Below are 27,881 nucleotides of genomic sequence, written 5' to 3'. Positions count from 1 at the left end.
GTTTTGGAGTGTTGGAGGCCTGCAATGGCTTTCATGCTTGACCAAGCAGATCCAAGATTATTCATAGCCATCTTTTTCTCCAACTTCAGTTTATAGTCCTGCTTTGCTTTTAAAAAATCCCGATTTTCACGTCCTTAGTGGCTGTGTGCAGCTCGGAGGCTGCTCCATGTTTAAAAGCAAGTCTCTTATTCTGTATGCAGGCCTTAACTGACCTAGTGACCCAAGACTTATTATTGGGAAATATTTTTACACGCCTACGTATACTTAATATACTTATGACATGAGTATCTGCGCAGCACTTAGCAACCAAACACCGCTACATTGCATTGTGGGAAGTTTCTGCTTAGCTAGTGTCCATCAATCCATACTAATACATTTCTCCGGAATGAGTATGGATAGAGCATACTATTGTGTACGTACTAATGTTTCAGACGCGCTTAAAAATTTCACATACTGTTTTTGCTACTCATTAGGGTGGAAGTATGGAATTTCGGACACACCATTAGTCTATATGACCTCTTACCAAGGCTATGACATAAAGACTTTCTAAAATACTGCTAGAGAATGCGAAAGCAGAGCTACAAACATTATCCACTGGAAACACCACTGAGACCTGTCACCTGGTGTACGGTAGGCCTTCTGACCCTGCACGATTTAAAAAAAATAAAGAAATAAAAAATAAAAAAATTAAAATCGAGACGGCTTTTATTTTGAAAGTTCTCGAGCGTAACACGCGGTAGCTTCCGGCCCTGGTTGTTCCTGGTGTGGGATTTGAGAGTGAAGTGATTGTGTGCCACTATCCGTGCAGCACTTTGTCCTATTTTTACGCTGTTGTTGCAGACTGCAAAGCGACTTTTTGATGATGCATTGGCCAAAGAAATGAGTTTATGCTGTTAATGTTAGATTAGGAGTTGCAGTTATGTCTTCTCAGAGGGGCGCCGCTTCGGGGATCCAAGGGCTTCTCATCAAACTTCACGAGTCACTTTCAGACGAAGACAAACGAGCTGCAGCTTTGACATGTCACGATATCGTCGGTGTTTTGGGACAAGAGTGCATGCTAACTTCCACCGAGAATGACCTCGGTAAGACCACGAAGTTGGTGAAACCTCAACCCCCAAATCAGTCTATTTATGTTTATGTTGTCATATTTCTCCTGTTGATATCAAAGGGCACCTTGTTGAATAAGGTGCTCTGTAGATTATTTCAAGATGGCTATCAGTTCGTCAAGCAGAAAACGTTTCAAAATCACCAATAAGGTTTATGTAAAGATAAGGTATAGGATAAGGTAAAGATTTATTTACCAGATCTTGTACTTTTTTGTCTGCATTAACACAACTTGCAAGCCACTCTGAGGGTATAACGCCGTTCTAGTTGTCCTCTTTTTAGCTATACAGGACTGTCTCAGAAAACTTGAATATTGTGATAAAGTTCTTTATTTTCTGTAATGCAATTACAAAAACAAAAATGTCATTCTGGACTCATTACAAATCAACTGAAATATTGCAAGCCTTTTATTATTGTAATATTGCTGATTATGGCTTACAGTTTAAGATTAAGATTCCCAGAATATTTTAATTTTTTTTAGATAGGATATTTAAGTTTTCTTAAGCTGTAAGCCATGATCAGCAATATTAAAATAATAAAAGGCTTGCAATATTTCAGTGGATTTGTAATGAATCCAGAATGTATGACATTTTTGTTTTTGTAATTGCATTACAGAAAATCACAATATTCTAATTTTCTGAGACAGTCCTGTATTACTATGCTTCAAAGGTTGACATCTGGCCCATTTTCAGTTCTCAAGAAAGACATCTTCAGGTTTTTCTAAAAAAAAAGGCACCTTAACAATTTATTACCAACTTTCCAGGCCTGAATGGAGAGCACCATCTCCACAGCATGATGCTGCCGCCACCATGCCTAACTGTTGAGATGTTGCTGGTGCTGGGTTCCTCCACATGCACTGTCTTCATTGATGCTGAAGAAGTAACATGAATGAAGTAACATTTGTGTCTCTTTTGACTGAAGTACATTCTGGTACAGGTTCCGGGAGTCTGAAATTGACTTTGATCAGTGATCTTGTCTAGTTTGTGTTTAGTTTGGATGGTTTTCCCTTTCTTTGCAGGCTCGGTGTGGTGCCATATTCTTTCAAGTACCTAATATTGGATTTAGTTTCGGTCCGAGGCATATTCAGAAGTCCTGATATTTGTTTTTACAACCCCAGTCCGTGCTGAACTTTTCCCTGACGTGTTTGAAGTACACCTTGATCTTCCCCTCAGCGCATGCCTGGTGGTGCCTCAATTAGCAGGCATAGATGATGTGGCATGAAATGTACACACAGGGCAATCAAATTAATTTTACAATCCTTTAAAAACCTATATTTAAAGAACATTTAGTGTAGCCACTACTACAAGATTTTGAAAATAAAGATATGCATTTAATTTACAGTTTATAAGACGAAAGCATAATACAGCAAAACACTTATTAACATTGAGATTGTCCTCTTTCCATCTTCTAATTCAGCATTACAGACTTCCTTGCTGTTCTCAAAAGACTATGGACTGCTCATCTTCCTCAGGAAGTCTTTGGCATTGGAGGAGGTGAGCAACGTAGGCCATCTCATAACTAAATGATCATGTAGTCAAGTGGGAACTTAAAGTGTTAACAGACTTATGTTTTTCAGCTACGAGACACCAGACATGACATCTTGTCTTTTCTGGAGAAGTTTCTGGACAAAGTCTCACCGAGAGTCAAAGGTTGGGAGAAAACATATGCCACTGACATAAGAGTAAGTGTTTTCATTGTTTGTGTAGTTTTCAGCATCATTGACTGCTGTTGTAGCACTAGATCTCCAAACTTTACTGAGTTAACTAGTGAAAAAATGCATGCAACCAGCTGCACAGATTGGTTGTTTTTGAGTCTTTACTTGTTCCTGAACAGTCAACTATGGTGAAACGCTCCTCTTTCAAGGTGCGGTTGGAAGTTTTTAATTTTATTATCTCCCTTGCAGGCTGATGAGTTCTTTCATGCCTTTATAATAATGCTTGCAGATACTGTACAGCTGGTCTGAGCAGCTTTTCCAACTTAAGTTATGCATTATATTGTTTTATAAGTTCAAAAATAGTGGCACTGTGTCTAAAGATGACCTTTAAATGCAACCAAGTGCTCACAGTGTTGGGCTCTGGTGTTCATCAATGGGACAGACTATGACCAAACTACTGCATGGTCCCTACTAAACATTTGCTTTTATACATGTAATCACTGGGTGCACCCAGTGATAATGTCGGGTAATCTTTCATTCTCTTTTGCAGGACTTGTGCATGACCGTGTACACAAAGGATAAGGCTGCCAAATGTAGGACTCAAGTGATCGATCTCCTGATCAAGGTTTGTTTCCTCCGACATAAATTAAGTTATTTAAGGTGAGTGTGTACTATCAGACTAGACGAAGCGATCCACGATAGACTAGTTCTACAAACTCATGAGTTTGTGAGGGATCTGTTGATCATGAAGATGACAAATACTTGGTTTGCTGTTGTTGCAGGTTTCTATGAGTAGTTAATTCTTACTAATATCTCTCACAGGTTCTCCAAATAACGAAAGCTTCCAGTGTCGCTGCAGACTTCAGAATCTGTGAGGTATTCAACAAATATTACAGCGAGCTTTGTCAGAAGAGCAGACTGCCCGATAGCGGTGAGAGAGCCTTTAAGCTCAGATTTAATTTGACATTACTTAATGTAAGAGTTAATTGACTTTGTATGCGTTTCTTGCTGCTCTTGCATTAGTTCTGGGTAAAATCTACGAGTTGCTGGGAATTCTTGCAGAGGTTCATCCCAGTGAGATGGTCAACAACTCAGATAAACTCTACAGAGCTTATCTTGGGGAGCTGAGAGAGCAGGTGCGTCTCACAGATGACAAACACTTTTCTGGGCTTTTTTTTTTTTCCTCAATCACCTCATGAACTTGTCATGAACAGATGAGGAGTTTTTGGTCATATTCCACATGTGCTTGTATGCTGAATCAATGGCATTAATATTTGAATACAGCTGCAACCTGACAGAGTTGCAGAGCCACGCAGCTTTACTGTGCTTTATTTAATTTTCCCCTTTTCTTCGCAGATGACCTCTTCAACGAAGGAGCCCAAGCTTTTTGTCGTTGCTGGATGCTTGAGGGGAATCACTGCCCTCATGGTCAACTTTACCAAAACCATGGAGGAAGGTGGCTGGCTACTTGTTTATTTAGGCATCTCTTATATATCTAATGTATTTCAGGACATAAATCAGTGCTTGTTTCTGACTTGTAGACTCTGCAACGTCCAAGGAGATTTTTCAATATGCCATGAAGTCGATCACTCCCCAGGTGAATATTGCTGAGTAAATTAAGTTAATATATTTGACATAATGTTTGCAAATTTGCAAAGTGGCACATTGAACCTGTTTTAAACGTTTTGTTTGCAGATGGAAATGAGTCGCTATGCAGTCACATTTGGTAAGAAATGCCCTTTTCTTTCTTTTCTTTTTGGCTAAATGATGTCAAAACTGATTTAAGAGTAACATTTCTGCCTCCCTCTTGATCAGCGGGGCTCAGACTGTTTTCCAGACATGCAGCCCAGTTCAGCAGCTGCCTGATGGACAACTACAGAGCTCTGTTTGACACCATGTGTAAGCTGTGTGGACACATCAATGCTGAGATGAAGAAAACAAGTTACTATGCACTTGAAGCCTTTCTCAAGCAGGTAAAAGCAGCACAGCTTTTCACATGAGAAGAGTTTATGTGTTTTTTGCTTCTGCTGTAATGATCTTATGACAATTATTTATTTTAGGTTGCAATGTTGGTGGCTGACAATATTGAAGAGCACAAAAGCAAGTTGAAGTTCTTCATGCAGAAGTTCTGCGGCATCATTAAAACCATGGATTCGACACACAAAGAACTGTCTATTGCTATAAGAGGATATGGATTCTTTGCAGCTGTACGTTAACCGCTCCCTCTATTCTGTAAACGCTAAAATATTCATTTCTGTATTGCTTCTCTTTTGATATTCTAAATGCAAAGTATTAGACGATTTCCAAGTTTGGTCTTGTAGCATCTGTTGTTCATGTGCAGCCGAGTGTCCTTCACATAAACCCCTTTTTTATTGCAGCCATGCAAGAAAGTTTGCCCACAAGATGTGGACTTGATGTATACGGAACTGATCCAGCGCTGCAAGCAGATGTACCTGACAGAGTCTGAGGAGGAGGACGAAAACTTCTACCAGCTGCCCAGTTTCTTGGACTCTATAGCCAGTGTCCTGATTCACCTGGACAAGGTTAATAAAATGATTTGTTTTTTTTGTTTTTTTGATTGATTGATTGATTGATTGATTGAACTTTTTATTTACGTGTCATGCACATGAAGTGCCCAGCCCGAGTGGGCTTACAAGACACCAAAAAAAGAAAAAGGAACATAAAGCAAATGAAAGCCAGACCACAGACCCTGTACCAATTAAACATATAAACAATCCTGACGCTTTATCCAGGCTTCAGAAACAAAATGAGCCAACTTAAAAACATTGAAGTTAAACAACCCGTCCATTCTATCATCATCAGAGCACCAGAACATTTCTGGGTTTTTAACAGACATTTCAGTAAATAATGGAGTTCTCAGTTCATCATACAGGGGGCAATATAACAGAAAATGTGATTCACTTTCCACTTGATTAAGTTCGCATAATTCACACCACCTTTCATCTTCGGGAATGTTTTTAAATCTGCCGACTTCAAGATTCAAGGGATGGATTCCTGTTCTCAGCTGAGCCATTAAAGACCTTTGATTTCTTGTTAGGTTTGCTTTGACATAAGGTTCACGGCCATAATTGTGCTTGATTTGGATGTATGTTAGTAATTTGGGTTTAAACAAAATATCATTTAACCATTTGGTCTCGAATAAAGCAAATAACCACACCTGCACAGGTTAAGTTATTACTATACATATACTGTAATCCAACCTCTTCAAATAATGCAAATATTTCTTTAGCCCATGGCGAGCCATTTAATTTACTCCAAATAAAAACTTTCTTATTGACCCCTGTCTTCTCACAATCTAATCATCTCACATTTACGTCTTATGGAACCAGGAAGCCAACCCATGTCACCTTGAACGGCCAGAATCGGAGCAAATTTATGAACCCCCAAGAAACAGCGAGCAGCTCTGTTCTCTATAGAATCTTCAATCTTAGTTAGTTTTGAACAGATCACTTGTAATCAGACGGAAGAGGTGGGAGTAGGTTGGTCTTAGCAGGGAACTGGAGAGTGCGGACGTTCTCCCCACAGCGCCGTAAAGCTTATTCTTGTATGAATTTCTGCCTCGTGTCTCCATCCTCAGATTCCAGAGGTGTACACGCCGCTGCTGGAGCGCCTGCTCGTGGTGCAGATTGACAGCTACCCCCAGTACAGCGAGAGAGTGCAGTTCACCTGCTGCAGATCCATCATCAAAGTCTTGGTGGCCGTAGCCTCTAAAGGACCCGTTCTGTGGAGTTTTATCAGCTCTGTGGGTACGTTGATCACGCTTACCCAATGAGTTCTGGATGATGGGACAGATAGATGGTGAACTTAACGCTGAAATACACCTGTTCTGTCTTGTTGTTTGAAAATATTAAAGTTGTCACCCGACATTTTGTACACTTTGAGAGTTTCTGATGTTATGTAGTATGCGATTTTCCCTTTGTTTTTTTACAGTAACAAGTCAGGTTTGTGTATTTGTATGTCCGCTTTTGTTGAAGATAGCACACAACATCAACAGAATGTTCATCAGTGCTTGTTTTTCAGTGCACCAGGGTTTGATTCGTGTCTGCTCAAAACCCACTGTGATTTCTGAGGTAAGAAGTACAATTAACCAAAATGTATTTGTTACATTGACAGTCAATCCACTCAAAGAAATATTCATGTATTTTTTTCTGTAAAAACTACGAGAACTGTGCTTCCTTTCCTTTTCTCAGGAGGCTGGAGGTGCTCCCTCTGAGTCTTCTCAGGTTCGGACGGGGAAATGGAAAGTTCCTTCCAGTAACAACTACCTTCCGCTGTTTAAAACGCTTTTAGACTGTGATCAGTTGAAGGTACCATCTTTTTACAGTTTATAACAGTTTTTTGTATTACTTTCACAGATTGTTTGCTTATAGTCCACATCACACTTGCAGCTCTGTTAAGAATAACCGCTGGCTGAAATAAATCATTTAGGAAGATAAATGTTGGTTTAATAGATGAAATCTAACAGTTGTAGCTACGCCTGTTAAGAAATTTGCTTAGAAAATTTCGAGATTTCTGCCTGCCGGCTCGGGAGCTTATTTATGGGTCCACGTTAAATCGACGCAGAGCCTACGGCGTACGGTACGGCGTACGGTACGGCGTACGGTACGGCGTACGGTACGGCGTACGGCGCGCTTCGACGCGTAACATCGACGCAGAGCCTACGGCGTAGGTTACTTAACCTACGCCGTAGGCTCTGCATTGGTGTAACGCGGAACCATAAATCAGCCTTTATTCTGACGAGGTTTGAAAAAGACTTAGCAACAACATGCAAGTGAGTGATTATGTACATCCACTGAGTGAATATTATGAAAGTAAAATATATATTTCTCGCTAGAAATGTAATCAAACAGCATTTTTATGCAGAAACTAAATCAAAATATTGATTTTATTCACTAAAAAATAAGAAATGTCCACCATGTTTTTTTTTTTAATCAGTCCGCAAATGACGACGAAAAGCATTCTGGGAAATGTTTCTGTCCCTAGATCAAACTAGTGAGCATCCAAAAACACTCGATCCGTAGGGACAGATTTATAGCCACTACACTACTTTTCTTCACTACCCCTAGGTGGAAAGAGGAATTGGGACACCACTACCCTCACGGGAACGCGCAAAATTTAGGGGTAGGGATGAAAACTAGGGGTAGGGGGAGTATTGGGACAGAGCCTTGATTAAGACTCCTCATTGACTCTAAGACAAATTCTAAAAACCTCCACAAAGCAGCTCAGATTACTAAAAGTCACTCATTATTCTGCTATAAACCTACTTGAAATGATGGTGGTGACTCTGCATGCCTTTGAACCCATCTTGATATTGTTGTTGTTTGAATGAAAGTCATCTTTTTGCTGATAGAAATGGGTTTAGATGGGAAATTTAATTCAGTTTTGGATTTGACACGTGTCCTGTCTTCTCCTGCAGGATTCGGGGTTTTTGGACGGAGCTTTTGAAAGTCAGAATGGTGCTCTCGGGTCTTTGAGCCATCTTCTGTACGATGAGTTGGTGAAATCAATTCTGCGTATCGTGGACAAATTGGACTTGTCTGTGCAGAAAATAACAGGAGAGGAGGTGACGTCTCACTCTGTCACATTACTATGCACATTCATAGAAAGCATTTAGTAGAACTGTACAAGGACTGTAAGCAAATGAACATGATTTTGTTAAGATGTATTCAGTGGGACTCATTAGGTAGTCATAAAGCTTTGTGCCTGTTGAACCGGGCTGTAATCCTCCGTACTGATGTCCTTGTTGTCAGGCTCCAGATGACTCAGCCCACTTCCTGCCCTCATCCGACCCCACAGCTCATCTCTTACCCAACAAGGTCAAAGACTTCACTGCTTTCATCAACCTGGTGGACTTTTGCAGGTACGGTCCTCCCAGGTGGTATTTTTTGTCTTAAAAAAAAAAAGACTGTAGTTTTGGACTCCTGTCCTTGTCACTCATGATAGATGTGGGGAAACTTTAGTAGTTTACACGACAGCGGACATTTGACTTAAAATGAAATCAAATGAGATGAATTAAGTTCTGCAAAATATTGCATTTAGACGCCAGATGTTTCATCCAACAAAATAAATAAGCAATTCAAGTCAGAGACGATACAAAAACAAAAATTAAGTACAAATAAAAGGCAGCTGAGAGAGAGTGCCGAAGATGCTTTTGCTTTTATTTCTCCAAGTAGTACCACTAAGAAACACTACGAAACTTAAAACCAAAGATTTATGGCTCACTATCTTTCAATTCTTCAACATCTCAACATCTCAGTGTCTATTGAACAGTTCAACTCCGATTACTGTCCAACTGTAGTTGAATCCACCTGAGATTATTAGGGCAAAATAATGCACCAGGACTTATAACGGTTCTATTAGAAGAGGGTTGCCATAGTTACACTGGTGCATTTATAACTAATAACCAAATTAACATAACATTACACTTATAATAAAATCAAACTATGTCAGTGTTTGATAATCGAACATTCCTGTGGGGGAAAGAGACAAGCAGGTTAACAGATATTAATGTTTTTAGCTTGACACAACCCTCCAGGGTGTTGTCTTCACATGTTTGTGCACCGCTGTCGAAATAGTAAGATATTTTAACTGCATGCTGCGTAGTTGCAGCAATGTTGTCATGGACTGTAGGGAAGTTTATTTTATTTGAATGCGACGTGTCGATTTACATTATTCATGTTGAAAAATGAATGTAATCGATGACTGCGACGCGTCATCCCAGCTCTAAAGACACCAAACACAAGTCCCTCTTAAAAATCTTAAAGACAACTTAACCGTTAACTGTTACCTTAAGGAGGACCCTCCCTGTTGCAAAGTTTCCTTGTTGTGTCATAGTTAAACCAACACGTCTGCACTTTTTACCTAATTTTTGACTTGTATCAACAATATCCACCCGGGAATCAAGCATCATCATATCAAGTGTCAGAGTTGTATAACTCTCATTATCCACCTCATGTAACGGTTGCTCTGTTGTTTGTCTGTTTTCATCCCTCTACAGCGAGTTGCTGCTGGTGAAACACTTGGAGTACTTCCACTCCTGGATGTATCCCTTGAGCCATGAACTTATCCTGCACTCCATACGAAACCCACTCGTCAGTGGCTTCTACAAGCTGCTGACCGTCACCATGAAAATTGCCAAAAAAGTAAAGTACTACCAGGTAAAAATGGTTTCAGCAGAGAGCTTTGCACATTCTCCTCCTCATCTTACCTTTTGTGTTTTGACAAATCTAGCTATCACGTTGGACTTAATGTCAGAGCACCTGTGTGGTGTGGTGATGGCTGCTGTTATACCACGCTGTCCTAAGATTAAATGTACAATTTACACGATCCAAATGTGTTTTTGAACAGGGAGTTGGTCTGAGAAGCTCTACATCTCCTCAGAGTGACCCAGTGAAGATGGCTTGCTTTGCCCTCTTCTCAAAGTTTGGGAAAGAGGTAGCTTCTTATTTTCTAAAGCAACTTACTTGACCAATTACCTGATGGGCAATGCAGTGTGTGTTAAAGCCGTGTGCTTGTTAATAGGTGTGCGTCAGGATGAAGCAGTACAAAGATGAGTTGCTGGCATCCTGCTTGTCGTTTGTTCTTTCACTGCACCACAACATGGTGGCTCTGGACCTGAAGGCCTACTGTCCTGCTCTGGAGGTAGGAATCCTTTATCAGCACTATTCTGTCATGTTTTCCTCATATTACAGTTTTTGTTTGATAAACATGGTTTTATGGAGCATGAAATATGCATGAAAGTGCATGAGATGGCATCAAAAGTCAAAAGGTGAGTTTGAACCTCATGCTGTAGAAACTAATCTATAAGAAAACTATAAGACTATTTTAGACTGCTTTGCAAACTTTAGAAATTCTAGCAAGAAAATCTGACTAGATTAAGGAATATTAGTCTTATTACTAGAGGGGCTGCTTTTGCAGTGCACGCTTAGACTCGTAGTTGCTCCTCAGATGATTTATTACAGATTAAAAAGTGAACATCCGGTGAGATTTCAACAGATTCTTTCAGTCCATGATCTCAGTATGCTCAAACCACAAATATTTGAATAATTTCGACTCTAATCTCATTCTTTCAGAAATTATCATTATCATCACACTTCTTTGAGATCATGCAACGCAGACGCCTCTCTCACAGTGCTTTGCAGATTTTACCTAGCTACATATGATCATCTATATTTAGTCAGTGAAAAACTTACTCAGCGATCATACGAGGCACATCCATATTTGATCCTCAATCCAAACTCTAATGCACTCACAGGTTGTTCACAGCGCTTAAACTGAGCTCATTTAGGAGACCAGAAGAGCATGCCTTCATTAATATCCATGCATCATCTCGTCAGTGTGGAATATCTCTGATGCCTCTCATGGAGCACTGCTACAGTTTCAGTGCATGAAAGCTAGAAGAACTCGCTCCTTTTAAAACCAACTGCAGTTTTATCACAAAATCAGCCTCATATTTCGTTAGTTTTACACATAAACACGACTACTGTAGATACCAAGAGTGAATATGAGTTAGCCAGAAGATGAGCAAGAGTTGGTAACAGTGTAGGCGCTAAATCGTTTTTAAAATTAAGTTATGGTTTAATAGAATATATCCAAGATAAGTGCTAACATAGGTGGAGGATCATGAATGAATGACTGATGCTGACTGCTGCAATGATTTTCCAATGGTTGGGGGATATATGGATCAAATATTCTGCTGCTTCAGCATAAATGTCAACTTTAACAAACCAAATTAAGCATTTACACTGCCATGATAAAAAATATCAACATCCACTCTTTTCTCACTTTGTTTATTATAAATAGTTTATTAATATCCACTTTAAAATCAGTGCTCTTTTGGAGCTAAAAGAGTTAAATCACATAACTGAATCTTCTTCTGACTGTACCTTGACAGTAAGATAAACGAGATTAGCCGTCTTTGAACATTCAAATACAGCCAGCTGTATTTGTGCTCTTGCCTGTGTCCAGACGGCTCTGAGGATGGGTCTGAGCCACGCTCCTCTGGCCAACGCAGCCCTGGATGCTCTGGAGGACTGGTCCTCCCACGTTCCCCTGGAGACCATGCAGCCCTGCTACACAAGCATCCTGCCTCTCCTGGATGGATACCTGAAAACCACCTCCAATAACGGTAAGACGGAAGAGCGGTGGGCGTGCTAGATTTAAAAACGGTTTAAACTTGACGTGGATTAAATTAACTTGGATGTCTTTCACTTCAGGCAAAGATGAGAGCAACTGGGAGGTGATATCTTCTCTGTCTTCGAAAACTGACAAGGGATACGGCAAAGTGATGAGAAGGCTCCTGAAGGAATCCAAAAAGCTTTCTGTGGTAACTGTTGACGGGGAAAGATGCTTTCTTGATGTTTTTTGGAGCGACTCAAAAATGTTGATCCGTTTTTGTTTGTCCCCATATAACTTTTAATTGATTTATAAAGAAACGTTACTACACCAAAACAAAGAATAATCTTAAGAGACAGGACGAGTGCTGCATTTCATGGTGCAGTTTAGGGCTGGGCGATATATCGAGATTTTAATATATATCGATATATTTTCAAACGCGATATGGTACGAGACAATATCGTTTATATCGATTTAAAAAAATATTTAATTTTTTTTATTTTTTATGATTTTGATATAGCTTATTTTGTGACAAATTGATTTGAATGTTTTATTTGAGATTTGCACAAATGTTTTGTTATTTGCACAACTGTCAACCTCAGTGGAAAAGTCTGCCTGTTACTGTCTACATTTCATTAATTGCACAGTGTATTTTAATTTAATTGTTATGCAGGAAAGGGAAATTTGTTTTATTTTATTCAAGAAGCATTTTTATTCTATATATGCAGGCAGTTTATTTTTATTTCATTTTTTTTATACATTTTGATATTGTGCAGACCTCTGTTAATAAAGGTACCTGTGTGACATTTGGCACGAGGCTTTGTATTAAAACTGACTGTTTTTTTAAGGGTTTGCCTCAGAAAAAATGAAGCTAACAGAGATGCTATGCTATAATGCTTTGGGGGAAACCCCAATTATGGCACAGAAAAAATATCGATATATATCGAGTATCGCCATTTAGCTAGAAAATATCGAGATATGCCTTTTGGTCCATATCGCCCAGCCCTAGTGCAGTTATTTATACATTTTCTTCTATTTGCAGGAAGATGCTCCTCTTGACTTAGTGAAGCTCAGAGTGGTGAAGCTGCTTGGTCACCTTGGAGGAAAGCTGAATAGAAACCTCGTGACTGGTGAGGATTCATGAAACGGCCCACAAACCTCTCTTCTAGTTGTCCCATGTATTCTGGGGTGTCGTGCTGTGTGGACGGCTTGTAGACAATCCTTTGTTTTGGCATTTAGTGGTATCCTCAGAAGAAATGATGAAGAAGTTTGTCGCCTGGGATTCTGAGAAAAGGCTCAGCTTTGCGGTGCCGTTCACCGATATGAAGCCAGTCATCTACTTGGACCCATTTCTGCCTCGCATCAGCGAACTGGCTCTGTCCACAAGTGACAGACAAACCAAAGTATGTGAGCCATTCAAAGCCTTTTTGTCATCTCAGGAAAGTGCTGGCATTCTGATGTGTCCGTAGAAATGAAGTGTCAGCATCGTCTCATTTGTCTCGTCCTGGCAGGTGGCAGCCTGCGAGCTGCTGCACAGCCTGGTGGTCTACATGGTGGGGAAAAGCGCTCAGATGGTTGAAGGGGAGAACAGATTGCCGCCTATGTACAAGCTGCACAGACGACTGTTTCCCGTGCTACTGCGTCTCGCCTGCGACGTTGACCAGGCACGTATAATCCATCAAGATAAATCCAGTTTATGACGGAACATCTAAAATAATCTCCAACATCTTTGAATTAGGAAGTTTGCAGTTGTGAGACATGGAGGTTAAAGCTGACAGACATCATAATAGTGCAGAAGGATGGATTTAACTACTGTATTGGCCTGAATATAAGACGGTGTTTTTCGCATTGAAATAAGACCGAAAAAGTGGGGGTCGTCTTACATTCAGGGTCTAGACGTTATACCCATTCACAAAGCTAGATGGCGCCAGATATCTTTAAAGCAAATGCTGAACTTAATTCCCCAGGCCAAAGCGAACCCCTGTCACGAAGAATCAAAATAAAAATAGCGGTATGAAAGAAAAGAGAAGAAAATAAGAGAAGAGATAACAGAAAAAGGAGAAACATAGCGACAATCTGGAGAAAAGTGGGCGGAAGATCGGCAGGTAAACCGGCAGCTGAGGAGAAGTTATGATGCAAACTTCAAGATGATGATTTGAATGAGGCAAAAGAACATGCTTTTTGTCTCGAATATATTGTTATAATCATTGTTTCAGATGTACTGTAATTATATTCTGTATAAAAATTGAGTTTGGTGTTCAAAAAGTCTTTTTTTAAACTTGAGTGTTGAAAAAGAGGGGGTCGTCTTATAATCAGGGTCGTCTTATATTCGGGGCAATACGGTACTATCCAGCTTCTATCTATTAGTAGTTTAACTGAGCTGCCTCTGAACAACCACAATCCATCAGGGATTTTAACCCACAACAGTTTTTCCATATTACTTTTCAAAATAACTGAACATCTGGTTAAAAAAATAATTAATACAGAAAAGTAATAACTTAATAATATGAATCTTCAGTTATTGGAAATGCGCGTTGTTTCTTTTGGAGCGATGAAGTATTATTATATTCCCTTGTGAAAACTCTATTTAAAAGGAAGGGAAGGATCTAAAGGATGAAAATACACAGGTCCTTATCCACTGTTGAGTTTTTTGTCTAACTTGGCTGCACTTTTTTATACATTTTTACCCAAATGACAACATTTCAATTTAACGTGCAGCTGTGGTTGAAGTTGAAGCGAATTGCAGCATCACAACAAGCACAAGTTGGGCTGCCTTTTACTTACACGGTCTGAAGTTGGTCAGTTTCAGAGCTGAAGTTAGTTCCTGAGTCGTCGTCTCCGGGCCAACTTCAGTTTTATAAAGTACGCTGAGGTTTTGGCACCTTTTTGGGTCAAGACTGGCTGAATTATATACCTTTTTATTTGCATTTTACACATTTTTCTGACTGCTTGATCCTAAATGTTACACGTACTTCACCAAGTAGACGAGACTAAAGGTAGCAGGATTCAGCACTTCAGCATTTCTTTCCAACAACAAAACATAAATGTGCAGTTTTCTGAATAATTAAATAATCAAATAAAATGAAATTAAACTTAAATAAATTAAATAAAATGTAGCTGCTGAAACTAAACATTCATATAAGTACGATCTATGTACGTGTCATCCATCAGCAGTACATTTAAAGTGAGGGGATCAACTCATGGATTGATATACTATTCCCATATCTGATCAACCTTTTTTTTGTAAATATTTGGACTGATATCCGATTCAAATACTACATAGGTGTATCTCAAGTGAGATACATGTCTTCTTGGGTTACAGAAATGACTTAAACCCTTGTTGGCTGTATCAAACTTAAGAAAAAGACCTCTGGTGTCTGTGGCGTGTCTCCAGGGCACAGTGGTTAAGGTCAAGCCAACGTGCAACTGCAGGTGAAACCACAGACGCTAACAGCAGAGAAAAGGCGTTTTGTCACGTAGTTTCAAACTCTGAATTTCATTCAAGCTGCAGACGAAACAGATATGGTCTTATTCATACAACGAGCAGCATACGCACCAGAAAACCAGACACATGAGTGCTGGGTCAAGATTGGGCCTTTTCACCTTGTAAAAAGGCGATAAACCATTGTGTCACTTCATATAATAATGTGTGAATAGAATCAGGGACGGAGATTTCATCTGTCTGTAAACTGAAGTAAATGTTAAATATATTGACTGTATTTGTAAGCAGATACCGGGTCTCTGCTGTCGCTAAAGGTTGTAGTATTGTGATGCTGGGCTGGTGCAGGGGATCGGTGGGGGTTCCCTCCATGTTTCTCAGTTTGAGCTTCCTTTCCAGGTGACCAGGCAGCTCTTCGAGCCACTGGTTATGCAGCTCATTCACTGGTACACAAACAACAAGAAATTTGAGAGCCAAGATACGGTAGCTGTTCTGGAGGCTATTCTGGTATGTTTTATGTTCAAATGAAAGTTACGTCGCTGCGTCAGAGGTTCAGTTGAATTTTCCTGATGTTTTCTGCATTCTTGGTCTCCAGGATGGTGTGATCGACCCGTTGGACAGCACTCTCAGAGACTTCTGTGGCCGCTGCATCGAAGAGTTTGTCAAGTGGTCGATCAAGCAAACCACCCCCAAGCAGCAGGAGAAGAGCCCCACCAACATGAAGTCCTTGTTTAAGCGTATCTACAGCCTGGCTCTCCACCCCAACGGCTTCAAGAGACTTGGTGCCGCCTTAGCGTTCAACAGCATCTACAGACAGTTCAGGTGTGATACTTTTCTCTCCGTCTTCACTTCAGTTAACGTTGAAAAAGAAACGTTCAGTGCAGTGAAATGTGTGACTTTTTAGCCGTGCTTGATATTTGTATTTGTTGAACTTCTCAGGGAGGAAAACTCGTTGGTGGAGCAGTTCGTCTTTGAAGTTCTCGTCATATTTGTGGAAAGTCTTGCTCTGGCCCACTCGGACGAGCGATCGATGGGTAAATGTTCCTCCACATCTGTTTTACAGATATTACATTCAGATTTCAGTCTATTTTCAGTGTAGTGCTGCATCACTCACTCACTGAGGTGAAATAAATAAATAAAATATAATAATAAATCAGATTTGTATTTAATACATTTACAATTGTATGTTGAAATATCACATGTAATTATGATTAAAATATTTAAAAACTACAAAAATTGATATGATTTGCTGATATTCAGTGTCTGTTGATAGTATAATTGGGGTAAGCGTACGATTAAAAGATAATTGTATTTGTAGAAGGGTGAAGAGCTTTTGTTGGTCCTCTCTGAAACGCAGGTACGTTGCAGCAGTGTTGCAGCGCCATCGACCATCTGAAGAGGATAATCAAACACAAAGCCGTCAGTCTCAACCAGCACAATAACAAGAGACGAGTCCCAAGGTCAGCGCTAGTTTACTTGTCCCTATGGGGGGAGGTTTTATCAGCTGAAGCACTTTTATACCAACTGTCAAACACTGGGACGGGCTGACATCTGGGTTTGCTTTGGCAGCAAAAAGTTCCTTTGAAGTCCTCTGCAAACCCAAGTATTAGAATATGAGACCCAGATGCCAAGACAGTGATCCCATGCGCAGCAGAATGTGTTTAAAGATAAAATGAATAATAAATAAACTGAAGCACTGTTAAGAAAAATAGGCTAAATGTTCATGGGAAAGATTGATAATGTCCTCTTTCTTCCTAGTAAACAGTGTGATGTGTTTTGGTGAGCGGGGCGTAGCTGGAGGCAAAGCACCACCGTGGGTGCAGCGTTATCAGCTCCAAGTTAACTAGTTTTAAAATGATGGACAATAATACTTGTAAAACTCACACCAGTGTCCTAGTCTAAGTGCATATGTTTATTTAATCACCGGGAATGTGAGTGTGAAATGAACCCCGACAAATGCAGGATAGCAGACTAACCACTGACCATCATTCAGTGGGAGGATGATTTAATCATCACCCTCATTACTGATCACGTTTCTGATTAGATGGAAACAATAACCACCAGTGTACATGCTGTGATACACACAACGGTAAATGCTTTTTCTTTTTTTTTTTTTAACCTGCCTGATCTGACGCCCGCGCTGCGGATACAAGCATTTTTGATCATTGCCTTTCTCCGGTCTTTTCGCCATAACACTTTAACCAGAGTTACGGGTGGAGCCATTAACAATATTTCCCCCATTCTGGCGTCTAACAACACGTTTACCCTGCTAAACAGCGGTGACTCTTCGTATTTTTCATTCATCTGTAGGCCCCGAAAGGGACAATAAGAGAAAATGATTACTTTAAGAAACTGTCATGAAAGGTGACTCATGTTCTTTTTAAACACTTCTGCATTTTAGCCAAAGTTTCACGTAAGATAAAGCGCAACACCTGATTTGTTCAATTCAGAGCTGAAATACTGGGTTCTTTATGTTTAATTTTCTTGTTTTATTTGTTTCAGGGGGTTTTCCCCCGATGAACGCCTGTGTCTGCCGAATGTGGTGGCGTGGCTGCTGGAGCAGTGCGGCCGACCGCAGACCGAGTGTCGCCACAAATGCATGGAGCTCCTCTTTGAATTTATTCCCCTGCTCCCAGGTGAGGAAAAACAAAAAAACGGCAAAATTTTCCTCCTAAATGGAGTACAACCTTTAGCGTTGCATTTATTTTTAATCAATGATCCCGGCCACAGACCAGCGTCACATGCTGTTGGGTTAGAACAGGGGTCGGCAACCCAAAATGTTGAAAGAGCCATATTGGACCAAAAACACAAAAAACAAAATATGTCTGGAACCGCAAAAAATTAAGTGTTGTATAAGCCTTAGAATAAAGGCAAACACATGCTGCATGTATCTATATTAGTTATAACTGGGGGAAGATTTTTCTTTTCATTATGCACTTCGAGAAAAAAGTCGAAATGTCGAGAAAAAAGTCGAAATGTCGAGAAAAGTCAAAATATCAAGAAAAAAGTCGAAATGTCACGATTAATGTTGAAGTACAATCTTGAGAAAAAAGTCGAAATGTCGAGAAAAAAGTCGAAATGTCGAGAAAAAAGTCGAAGTTTCGTGAAAAAAGTTGAAATGTCGAGAAAAAAGTCAAAATCTCGAGAAAAAACTCAAAATGTCGAGAAAAAGGTCAAAATTTTGAGAAAAAAGTCGAAATGTCGAGATTAGAAAGGAAAAAGGAAGAAAAAAGAGAAAAAAAGGAAAAGAAGAAGAAAAAAGAGAAAAAAAGGAAAAAAGAAAGAAAAAAAGGACAAAAAAGGTCAAACATTTTTGAAAAAGTTCCAGGGAGCCACTAGGGTGGCGTTAAAGAGCCGCATGCGTCTCTAGAGCCGCGGGTTGCCGACCCCTGGGTTAGAAGAAGCTCAGCTTTATATTTTATATCTTTCTGACTTATCTCCTGAATGTGTGTGAGTCAGGAAAGCAATCTCCACCTCAGTGGTTGGACGACATGTTGAAGGAGCACGGCATCGACTTCCTGATCTCGCGGTTGGAGGGTGGGGGTCTCCTCTCCCAGCCCACTCTCAGGAACCTGACGGGTCCTTTCAGCGTTCGAGCCACGCTGCAGTGGATGGACCTGCTGCTGGCCGTTCTGGACTGCTACAACACCTTCATCGGGCTGCACATCGTCAAGCCTCAGCACCTTCTGAGTACGTCCTGTTTGTGTGATTGTGGGATGATTCTTTTTATTTCAATATCAGGGATTTACAGAACTCCTCTTTTACTTTTACGTCTCAGGCTCAAAAGACAAATCGAGCTTCCTGAAAGCCACACATTTCCTCCTAACGGAGCTGGCAGCCCGTGACCTGGCAGCAGCAGAGAGCTGCTTCCCTCTCGGCGAGCGGACGTCTCACTTCAGCCCAAGAGAGGTGGAGCAGTACAACTACAGCAAATGCACCATCGTCGTCCGGCTGCTGGAGTTTGCCTCGATGATTCTTGTCAAAGGAGACCAGGAGTTTTGGAAGGTATCCCATCACTGCAGACTCGGTCCCGCCTCTGCTTTTGAAAGTGGTCCTCATGACTTTGAAACATTTATCGACAGCTCCTGGAACAAGACGTCTTCTGTGCCGTATTCTTTGAGTTGGTTGCAACGGTGGTTTGCGAGCCATCCGCTGTCGGTTTCAACATGGCCGATGTGGAGGTGATGAAGAAGCTGCCGGAAGTCTGCGTTCCCCTGCTCAAAGCTGTGCTGGCTTCGCCTTATAGCAGTCATCTCGAAAGCAGCTTGCGGGCAAAAATTTCTCATAAAAGGTACGAAAGTTGAATTATTGAATAAAATCATTGAATTTCTTTAATCAGATGGATGTCTTTTTGAATTTAGACAGAAAAAAACTCCTCTGATCTGATATCCTCCTGTATTTCTTGGATGCCCACTGCAGTGTGGAGGACTTGTGTGCTGTAGACCTTTACCAGTCAAGCGCAGTCAGCCGCCACGACCAAATGGAAATGCTGCTTTCTTCCTGTAAACAGATACATAAAGCAGGTTTCCTGAACTCCATTCTGCACAGCAAGGTATGACGATCGACCAAAATGTTAATAGTTTATAACGATATTTCTGAAACATGTGTTTTACAGTGTTGTTGAAAATTGCAATGACAATAGAACTTAGTATTTAATCAAATGACTGAAGTATACCGGGTTTATATCTTTCTGCTTTGCTGCCAACATCCACTCACACATGTGTGTGGAGGCCAGCCTATGGCCTCGGTCGGAAAGGCAAAGGATGTCCTCAAACTGTTGCAACAAAAAAAGTCCAAACAATAGATCCAGTTGGGTGGAGTTCCTGTTTATTTATTGGAAAATGATCAACGATCCTTTAGTCCAGTGGTTCTCAAATGGGGGTACGCGTACCCCTGGGGGTACGTGAAGGCACTCCAGGGGGTACGTGAGATTTTAAAATATACATATATTTAAAACGTAGCATCCATGCAAAAATCCTTTAAAAATAAATATTTCATAAATAATTGAGGAAAATATAAGTCTAAATTCATAAAATTAATTGTATCTTCAGGAGTAGGCTATTCAACTTATTATCCTAAAACGGCAGAGTATCCCCCACACCAGGATGGTTCCACCTAACCTGTCAATCACCTGGCTTCACCTGTCAATCACTTGGACCAACGATGGAGTCGTGGTTGAAGCGTAGCAGCAATATTTTTATGTTTAATAAATCAGTTACTGATGGCACAGTGCTCTGTTTTAGGTCTTTTTTTTACAACCAAAAGTGCTTTGCGCTGGTTAGGAGGTACTTGGCTGAAAAAATATTTCACAGGGGGAACATCACTGAAAAAAGGTTGAACAAAATGCAGTTAACATCCAACTAGAAGTACAAAAGTGCAAGATCCTCAAAAATGTGAGCAGTATTTACCGGATGTTTACAGTTTGTTAATGCAAACATCATATTGTGCAAAACATTGTACAAATGCTGTGGTAAATGTATTGTTACTCAGTATTTACATGCACTAAGAGAAAGTCGAATTACTGCTTTAGTCTGACTGATATTGAGTTTTTAAAAGTTATGAATACACCTCAGTCGGGTTGTAGCTGAACCGAACTGGAGTTCTTGAAATCAAGCTATTAGAGCCAGATAATGAGGTTCTGACTCGAGCTGTTCCAGCACGTATACGCAAACCACAGTAAGCCGAGCTGTTGACTGGCCTGGGAATCCCTCTGGAAGTGATGAGACCACGGAAGTGGGAATAACAACAGTCAGGGCTTGACAACAACACAGTAGCAGATAAAGAAGTTGTTGAGTGGATCATGAGGGGATAAGCGGGTTCTTCCCCGTGGCCTCCTCCCTTTTGGACACACTCAAAACACGTCCCTGGGGAGGCGTCCAGGAGGCATCCTCACCAGATGTGGAAGCTCCGCTCGATATGGAGGAGCAGCTACTCTTCTCTTGACTCTCTTCAGGATGACCGAGTTTCTCACCCCATTTCTAAGGGAGAGTCCAGCTGAAACTCATTTCAGCTGTTTGTATCGGCGATGTTATTCTTTTGGACCCCCAAATTCTTTCAAAACTTAATATATACGTGCTGTATATCCTTACAAAACAATAGGGCATCCAGACATTACCAATAAGAGCTGAGAGCTGTCGTACAATCTAAAGAAAAAAAGAACACGTTTGTTTTTACAGTGATGGGACGACAGAGGTTATTGACATTCAGACCGTGAATACAAGGAAACGTTATGGATTTCCACTCATTGCATTTCAAACAGTCTTTGTAATATTAATACAATGATACATTTGCAGCCCTGATTCTTTATGTATGCAAGTTACTTTTCTTTAAATACCGAAATACTGTTTGATTAGTCTACTCTCTCACGTGTCTGTATTTTTCTCTTAAAGGATTCCTCTTATAGCAGATCCCTTGCCTCCCGACTTCTGATGACGGTGTATAAAGGCATCGCACCAGGAGAAGAGAGGAAGGCTCTTCCATCCATGGACGTGAACACCAGGAGAGTGGCCGATGGCCTGCTCCAGCTCGCCTTTTCTCTTAGTCAGCAGGTTCGTGACCCCACTTTTTTTTATTTTTTTTTATAAATCTTTTTATTTGTATTTTTTAGGCAATAACAGAATGGTAAAAAAACAGAAATCAACCCTATCGAATATGCCATCTTTTAAACCCAACCCACCCACAATTGCATGGCTGTACAAAATAATATATAAATGTGCAGAAGAAAAAAAAAAAAAAAAAAACCTACAGTACAATAATACAAAAACAGATTGTACGCAGATTGTTGTGACCCCACTTTTCAGATTAAACCGGACACTGAGGAGGTGTTTTTGAATCAGTGGAATAACAGTCATCTGTCTACAGATGAACACATGTGTGTGTGTGTGTGTGTGTGTGAGAGAGAGGAAGAGTGTGTTCCACATGTTGTGCTACATTACTTTTATGTGGGATTGTTTCTCTCCAGAGTGAACAGCTGGTGGAGTTGCTCTTGAACACCATCATGCTTTCTGTGCCGGTGTCTGACACTCACAGCCGCAACTTCCTGAGCTTCTCGCATGGCGAGTACTTCTACAGCCTCTTCCAGACGACGATCAACACCGAGCTGCTGAGGAATCTGGAAACAACAGTGCCACAGCTCATGAAAGCCTCCTCTCAGAATCCCAGCATGGTTGTTCCCACCGTCGTCTAGTTTCAGATACTGCAGCTGCATGTGGTGGAAGGAGGCCTCAGTGTTCCTGACTGTTCTCGTGTGTTCAGGTGAGCGTGCTGCTCAACGGCATGCTCGACCACAGCTTCAGAGAGCGCTCTGTGAGGAAGACTCAGGGGAAACAGCTGGTTGAAGAGGTGCTGAGAAAGTGGATCAGTCTGCAGTCGTGGTGGGACGGACATTCATCCACTCCAGAGAGCAAAACCGCCACTCTGCTGTTGCTGTCCAAGCTCCTGCAGGTACGATGTTGTCACCCAACAAAACTGCATTCATGAAAACCCACAACTAGGGCTGTGCGATTAATCGATTTTAAATCTAAATCGGATTTATTAATCAAGACAATGTTAAAAAATCGGAAAATCGATTTTCCTTTTTTGCAGCTGGCTGCATTACAGACGGAGCCCGTCTAGTCATCTTTGTTTGGTCAAGAAAATTGTAAATGTTGTCACTTTACTAAACTTAAGGAGAATTTACAGTATCTTTCAATTGCACTTAATTCCCAATAGGGAAATGTGTTTGCTATTTTTCTTTAAAAATAAAGATAAAATATTTGAAACAATTTATTCCATTGTCTTTTGTAGTTTTACCAAAAAAAATCGAAATCGAAAATCGGGTTTTCAGAGAAAAAAATCTGGATTTTATTTTTGTCCAAAATCGCCCAGCCCTACGCACAAGTAATAATAATAATCATCATGAAATATGTCGAATGAAAGCCGATGAAAAGAAAGCAGCTCAGTCTACTATGACAACTTTGTTGTTTGAATGTCTTCTTCTTAATTAAAATGTGACTTTCTTCCCTCATCAGATTGATTCCTCTGTCTGCTCCGATATGAACCATGAAGCATTCAGACCGGTGTTTTCCACTTTCACTCTGTTGTTGCTTGACATGAACCTGCCGCTGAATCTCAAGGTAATGACACACACATCTGTTACTACCGCAGACCGCTGTGCAGCTTTGACCTTCTCGAGGCTCATTGAATTATGTGATCAGTTCTCATGTTTGGTTTTGGTGGACTTCAGAGTCAGGCACTGTTGGTGTTGCCTTTCTTCACCACTCTCCCGGAGGAGCCGCTCGCTGAGCTGCAGAGAGCGCTCGACGCTCTGGTCGCGTCCCACTTTCCCATGCAGTCGGATGAGTTCGCTAAGGGCTCCCTGCACCGGAACAACTACATGGATTGTGTTCGGAAGGTCAGGATGGAGATGATCAGGAGATTGATGAGTGGCTCTATTTGATTTAATGACGTAAGTTAATTCTTTGATTATCAAAACTGCCAGCCTGACGTGTCCATTGTTTTAGCTGCTGGATGCCCTGGAGCTTTCGCAGAGCCCCCTCCTGCTCAGACTGCTGGCATCGGTTCTGTGCCGAGACAGTAGACACATCATGGAGGAGCAATTCATGACCTGCTTCCAAAGAATTGCAAAGCGGTAAGTAAGGTTTCCATTTCTCTTTAGATGCTCTTTTAGGATAGTTTATCAAGAGACGTATGGTGTGCCGTTGCAAAGAGGTGGGAGTGCTAGTCTATTGGCTACAGAGGTGGGTTTGGGTGTGGAGGACCCAGGTTCAAGCCCGGAATGGCAAGATGGCCCCTGATTGCTCCCCAGGTGAAATGGTGTGTTTGTTCTCTCAGATGTAAGTCGCTTTGGATAAAAGCCACTGCTAAATGACAGCAGTAGCAGTAGCAGTAGCAGTAGTAGTAGTAGTAGTAGTACGCGATATGGTACGAGACTATATCGATATAGCTTTTTTTTTAATGATTTAGATATAGCTTATTTTGTGACAAATGGACTTGAATGTTTTATTTGAGATTTGCACAACTGTTTTGTTATTTGCACAACTGTCAACCTCAGTGGAAAAGTCTGCCTGTTACTGTCTACATTGTATTAATTGCACAGTGTATTTTAATTTAATTGTTATGCAGGAAAGGAATATTTGTTTTATTTTATTCAAGAAGCATTTTTATTCTATATATGCACGCAGTTTATTTTTATTTCAGTTGTTTTATACATTTTGATATTGTGCAGACCTCTGTTAATAAAGGAACCTGTGTGACATTTGGCACGAGGCTTTGTATTAAAACTGACTGTTTTTTTAAGGGTTTGCCTCAGAAAAAAATGAAGCTAACAGAGATGCTATGCTATAATGCTTTGGGGGAAACCCCAATTATGGCAGAGAAAAAATATCGATTTATATCGAGTATCGCCATTCAGCTAGAAAATATCGAGATATGACTTTTGGTCCATATCGCCCAGCCGTAGTGCCTTTATTGCATCTACTTGTCTGTTGGTCCGTGTTTGATCAGGTCGGACAGTGAGCGGCAGCTGCAGCTGCTGGGTACGGTGTACGGCCTGATCCACAAGGGTGACGTGTCCTCGAGCTCCGTGCTGCAGGCCATGATGGAGAGGGTTCTGCTGCCCCTCGTCTCACACTGTGGCACCAAGGCCCTGACGGACTTCTTCGTGGCAAATGTCTTTGACATGATGGCTTTCTTGATCGCCCGCTTTACCAAGGTTTGTGTCTTAACTGTGGTTACGAAGAGTGAAACGTTTTTGCAGCCCTTTTCTTTCACTGTGTTTTACTTATTTATTTCTTAATTTGGACATGTATGTTAAAGATTAATCAAATGGTTTTGTTTCAGTCAAGTGAAGCAGCGTTTGAGGTCCAGCTGCTGAAGAAGAACGGTTACTACAAGCTGATGGAGCTCCTGTATTCACGGCTTCCCAAAGAGGACCTTTATTCCAAGGAATCCCGCGTAAACCGAGCCTACTGTCGCTCCCAGACAGCGGAGGGGAATGAGTTGTCTAAGACTCTGATCAAGTGGGTCTTCACAGAATCTTGGTCATTTCTATCATGGTGTATTCACTGCATGAATGGTGATGGAGTTATGTTTGTGCTAGGTCATGCTTCGAGGCCTTCACTGAGAACATGGCCGGGGAGACTCAGCTCCTTGAGTTCAGGAGACACTACCACTGCGCTGCTTACAACTGCGCCATCGCCGCTGTCAGCTGCAGCTTCAGCGAGCCCAAGTTCTTCCAAGGCTTCCTCTTCAGTGAGAAACCAGAGAAGGTCAGGCCCCGATTAAAGTGTGCTGTGTTGTTATGATGTAAATACATCCATTTATCTGCAAATCATTTAAATCCTAAAGAAAACACAACCGAAAGAACATAACAGTAAATCTGGGTGATTTTTTTTCTTCTTTTTTTTTTTTTTCATTTTTACACTTGTATGTGTTAAGTAATTGGAACTTCTGTAGTTTTAATCATACTTTCCTTTATTTATTTTAAAGCACTAAATGTTTTTAGTGAGTAATGGATCTGGATTGCAAATGGGTCAGTCAGGACCTGGACCCGTGCACTCATTGTGTAGACAGTCGCACCGTATTTATTCGTTGTTTAGCTTTTATTTGTTTGCAATTCCAAATATACAAGTTACTCACATCATGTGCAGTAATGTATCACCACACGGTCCCAGGTGACGGCTTTTAAATTTTATTCAGCAGACAACGTTAGTTAGTTAGTTAGTTAGTTAATATTTATTTCAGTCAATCACAAACATAAAAATCAACAAACAAGATAACACAGGTTTTTCCCTGGTCATCATTGTGATTATTTTGACCAAAAAGGTCTGGGCTTGAAGCATAAAGCTTATGTTGCCCACCTTTTAACAGAATAGAATATACAAAAAGAACAAATGAAGTATCATGAAGCTACACAAAATAATAATAATAGTAATAATAATAATAACAATAATGGCGATGATGATAATAATAATAGTAATAATAATAATAATAATAGCTTAAATAACTCTAATAATAGTAATAGTAATAATAATGATAATAATAATAATGATAGCTCTGAAAACAGAAAGTGAAAAGATGCTAAGGAAACCGACAAAACCAATTTAAGTTGTCATTTTATCTCATGCATGTGTGCATTCTTCTTTGTTTGCTTATTGTGTTTCTATATATGTGTCCATTACCTTTGCTTTGAATAATATCTTGTATGCTTTTATTGAGTTTGCTAGTTTAAGGTCGTTGTGTAATGAGTTCCACAGTTTTACTTCTAAAACAGATATACATCTGCCCTTTGTATTTGTTCTTATTGCTGTTGTGTCAAACATTGCTGTTCCCCTGAGGTCATGTTTGCCCTCTCTTGGCTTGAACAGTTCCTGCATGCATGTTATAAGCTTTGTATATTATTACAGTGGTGTTCAGATTAACTATACACTAGTTCACCTAATATAAGCTCAGATCAGAAGACCTCTGCAGCATTTTCAAATGTTTTTATAAATGTATCTGCTTTTTCTTTGAAAAGATATATCGATATTTCCAATCACAGTTTATTATATTATTACTATTGGGTTTATATTATTCTCAGTTTGACAAAACAAATCTGCTGGATGTGCTTTTATTTAAGTCCAGTTGTTGCAAAGACGCGAGTGGTTGTCACATCTCGTGCTTCAGAAGGACATTACTGATTGTGTTTTTCTTTCTGGGTCCAGAATCAGTTCATCCTGGAAAACCTCATTGATGCTGAAAGGACCTACAACTTTCCAGTGGAAATTGAGGTATGTTTCTGTTCTGTTTGTTTAGTTGGTGAGTGTTTAATACGTTTGTTTGTCTTTCATCATTTCTTTTTTCTCCCCTCATCGTTTTAGGTGCCATTGGAGCGAAAGAAGAAATACATTATGATTCGAAAAGAAGTTAGAGAGGAAAATGGAGGTATTACAACACACCACTATGTGTATGAGCTGTTGGGGTTCATTCATATTGTTCGTTATGACTTTTGTGACGCTTTTGCAGTTACTGGACTTAATTACGAGAATTATCTGAACTTCATTGAGCGGGAAAAAAAAGCCTGGATCTTTAGAGTCGTAGAGGGTAATTATTATTTGATGGTTTCCACAGATGCGCCCGTCTATCTGTCCTCTCAGTCCTACATGGCCGACAGCAGCCTGAGTGAGGAGATGAGTCAGTTCGACTTTTCTACGGGAGTCCAAAGCTTTTCCTTCAGCTCACAAAACCCCCAGGGACAAAAACGCACTGTTGCCAAAAGAGTTAGTGTTTGGTGTTTTTTCTTTACCTTCTTTATACACATTTCTGAGTTTGCGTAATTGAAGGTTTGAGTTTGTGACGGTTAATTATGATATCAATACTTGTGGAGTTGATGATGTCATAAAAGCGTGTCCCTGTGTCTGCACTTGCAGGAGACGGAGGAAACAAATCCAACCCAGGATTCAGGCGTGGATTTGGAAATGGATGAGTTAAATCAGCATGAATGCATGGCAACCATGGCTGCGCTGATTGGACACATGCACAGGAACAACATAACCCCCCAGATCAAAGAGG

General features: G+C 40.5%; 1 protein-coding gene across 1 annotated transcript in view; it reads left to right on the top strand.

The window, feature by feature from the left end:
* The first annotated feature begins 775 nt into the window (after nucleotides 1-775).
* Nucleotides 776-27,881, top strand: part of prkdc (protein kinase, DNA-activated, catalytic subunit) — a 49,538-nt gene continuing 22,432 nt past the window's right edge. The window contains exons 1-47 of the mRNA XM_061712981.1: nucleotides 776-1,082; nucleotides 2,521-2,597; nucleotides 2,681-2,785; nucleotides 3,309-3,383; nucleotides 3,581-3,689; nucleotides 3,782-3,894; nucleotides 4,115-4,214; nucleotides 4,300-4,355; nucleotides 4,454-4,484; nucleotides 4,574-4,731; nucleotides 4,819-4,965; nucleotides 5,137-5,301; nucleotides 6,357-6,525; nucleotides 6,800-6,849; nucleotides 6,970-7,086; nucleotides 8,196-8,342; nucleotides 8,530-8,639; nucleotides 9,777-9,936; nucleotides 10,127-10,213; nucleotides 10,301-10,420; nucleotides 11,747-11,906; nucleotides 11,995-12,104; nucleotides 12,936-13,023; nucleotides 13,133-13,296; nucleotides 13,405-13,557; nucleotides 15,732-15,839; nucleotides 15,928-16,154; nucleotides 16,272-16,366; nucleotides 16,690-16,792; nucleotides 17,835-17,968; nucleotides 18,792-19,022; nucleotides 19,111-19,337; nucleotides 19,415-19,623; nucleotides 19,752-19,884; nucleotides 21,722-21,880; nucleotides 22,294-22,497; nucleotides 22,587-22,775; nucleotides 23,342-23,446; nucleotides 23,557-23,724; nucleotides 23,834-23,961; nucleotides 24,837-25,044; nucleotides 25,173-25,351; nucleotides 25,432-25,600; nucleotides 27,035-27,100; nucleotides 27,191-27,254; nucleotides 27,441-27,589; nucleotides 27,740-27,880. Coding sequence (XP_061568965.1) covers nucleotides 920-1,082; nucleotides 2,521-2,597; nucleotides 2,681-2,785; nucleotides 3,309-3,383; nucleotides 3,581-3,689; nucleotides 3,782-3,894; nucleotides 4,115-4,214; nucleotides 4,300-4,355; nucleotides 4,454-4,484; nucleotides 4,574-4,731; nucleotides 4,819-4,965; nucleotides 5,137-5,301; nucleotides 6,357-6,525; nucleotides 6,800-6,849; nucleotides 6,970-7,086; nucleotides 8,196-8,342; nucleotides 8,530-8,639; nucleotides 9,777-9,936; nucleotides 10,127-10,213; nucleotides 10,301-10,420; nucleotides 11,747-11,906; nucleotides 11,995-12,104; nucleotides 12,936-13,023; nucleotides 13,133-13,296; nucleotides 13,405-13,557; nucleotides 15,732-15,839; nucleotides 15,928-16,154; nucleotides 16,272-16,366; nucleotides 16,690-16,792; nucleotides 17,835-17,968; nucleotides 18,792-19,022; nucleotides 19,111-19,337; nucleotides 19,415-19,623; nucleotides 19,752-19,884; nucleotides 21,722-21,880; nucleotides 22,294-22,497; nucleotides 22,587-22,775; nucleotides 23,342-23,446; nucleotides 23,557-23,724; nucleotides 23,834-23,961; nucleotides 24,837-25,044; nucleotides 25,173-25,351; nucleotides 25,432-25,600; nucleotides 27,035-27,100; nucleotides 27,191-27,254; nucleotides 27,441-27,589; nucleotides 27,740-27,880 — 6,330 coding nt within the window. The 5' untranslated portion in view covers nucleotides 776-919. The remainder of the gene's footprint in view (nucleotides 1,083-2,520; nucleotides 2,598-2,680; nucleotides 2,786-3,308; nucleotides 3,384-3,580; nucleotides 3,690-3,781; nucleotides 3,895-4,114; nucleotides 4,215-4,299; nucleotides 4,356-4,453; nucleotides 4,485-4,573; nucleotides 4,732-4,818; nucleotides 4,966-5,136; nucleotides 5,302-6,356; nucleotides 6,526-6,799; nucleotides 6,850-6,969; nucleotides 7,087-8,195; nucleotides 8,343-8,529; nucleotides 8,640-9,776; nucleotides 9,937-10,126; nucleotides 10,214-10,300; nucleotides 10,421-11,746; nucleotides 11,907-11,994; nucleotides 12,105-12,935; nucleotides 13,024-13,132; nucleotides 13,297-13,404; nucleotides 13,558-15,731; nucleotides 15,840-15,927; nucleotides 16,155-16,271; nucleotides 16,367-16,689; nucleotides 16,793-17,834; nucleotides 17,969-18,791; nucleotides 19,023-19,110; nucleotides 19,338-19,414; nucleotides 19,624-19,751; nucleotides 19,885-21,721; nucleotides 21,881-22,293; nucleotides 22,498-22,586; nucleotides 22,776-23,341; nucleotides 23,447-23,556; nucleotides 23,725-23,833; nucleotides 23,962-24,836; nucleotides 25,045-25,172; nucleotides 25,352-25,431; nucleotides 25,601-27,034; nucleotides 27,101-27,190; nucleotides 27,255-27,440; nucleotides 27,590-27,739; nucleotide 27,881) is intronic.

This window comes from Cololabis saira, chromosome 22 (assembly GCF_033807715.1).
Source record: "Cololabis saira isolate AMF1-May2022 chromosome 22, fColSai1.1, whole genome shotgun sequence".
In the NCBI taxonomy this organism is placed as follows: domain Eukaryota; kingdom Metazoa; phylum Chordata; class Actinopteri; order Beloniformes; family Belonidae; genus Cololabis; species Cololabis saira.
Note: the sequence above shows the minus strand (reverse complement) of the source record. Positions and strands in the feature narration are given on the sequence as shown.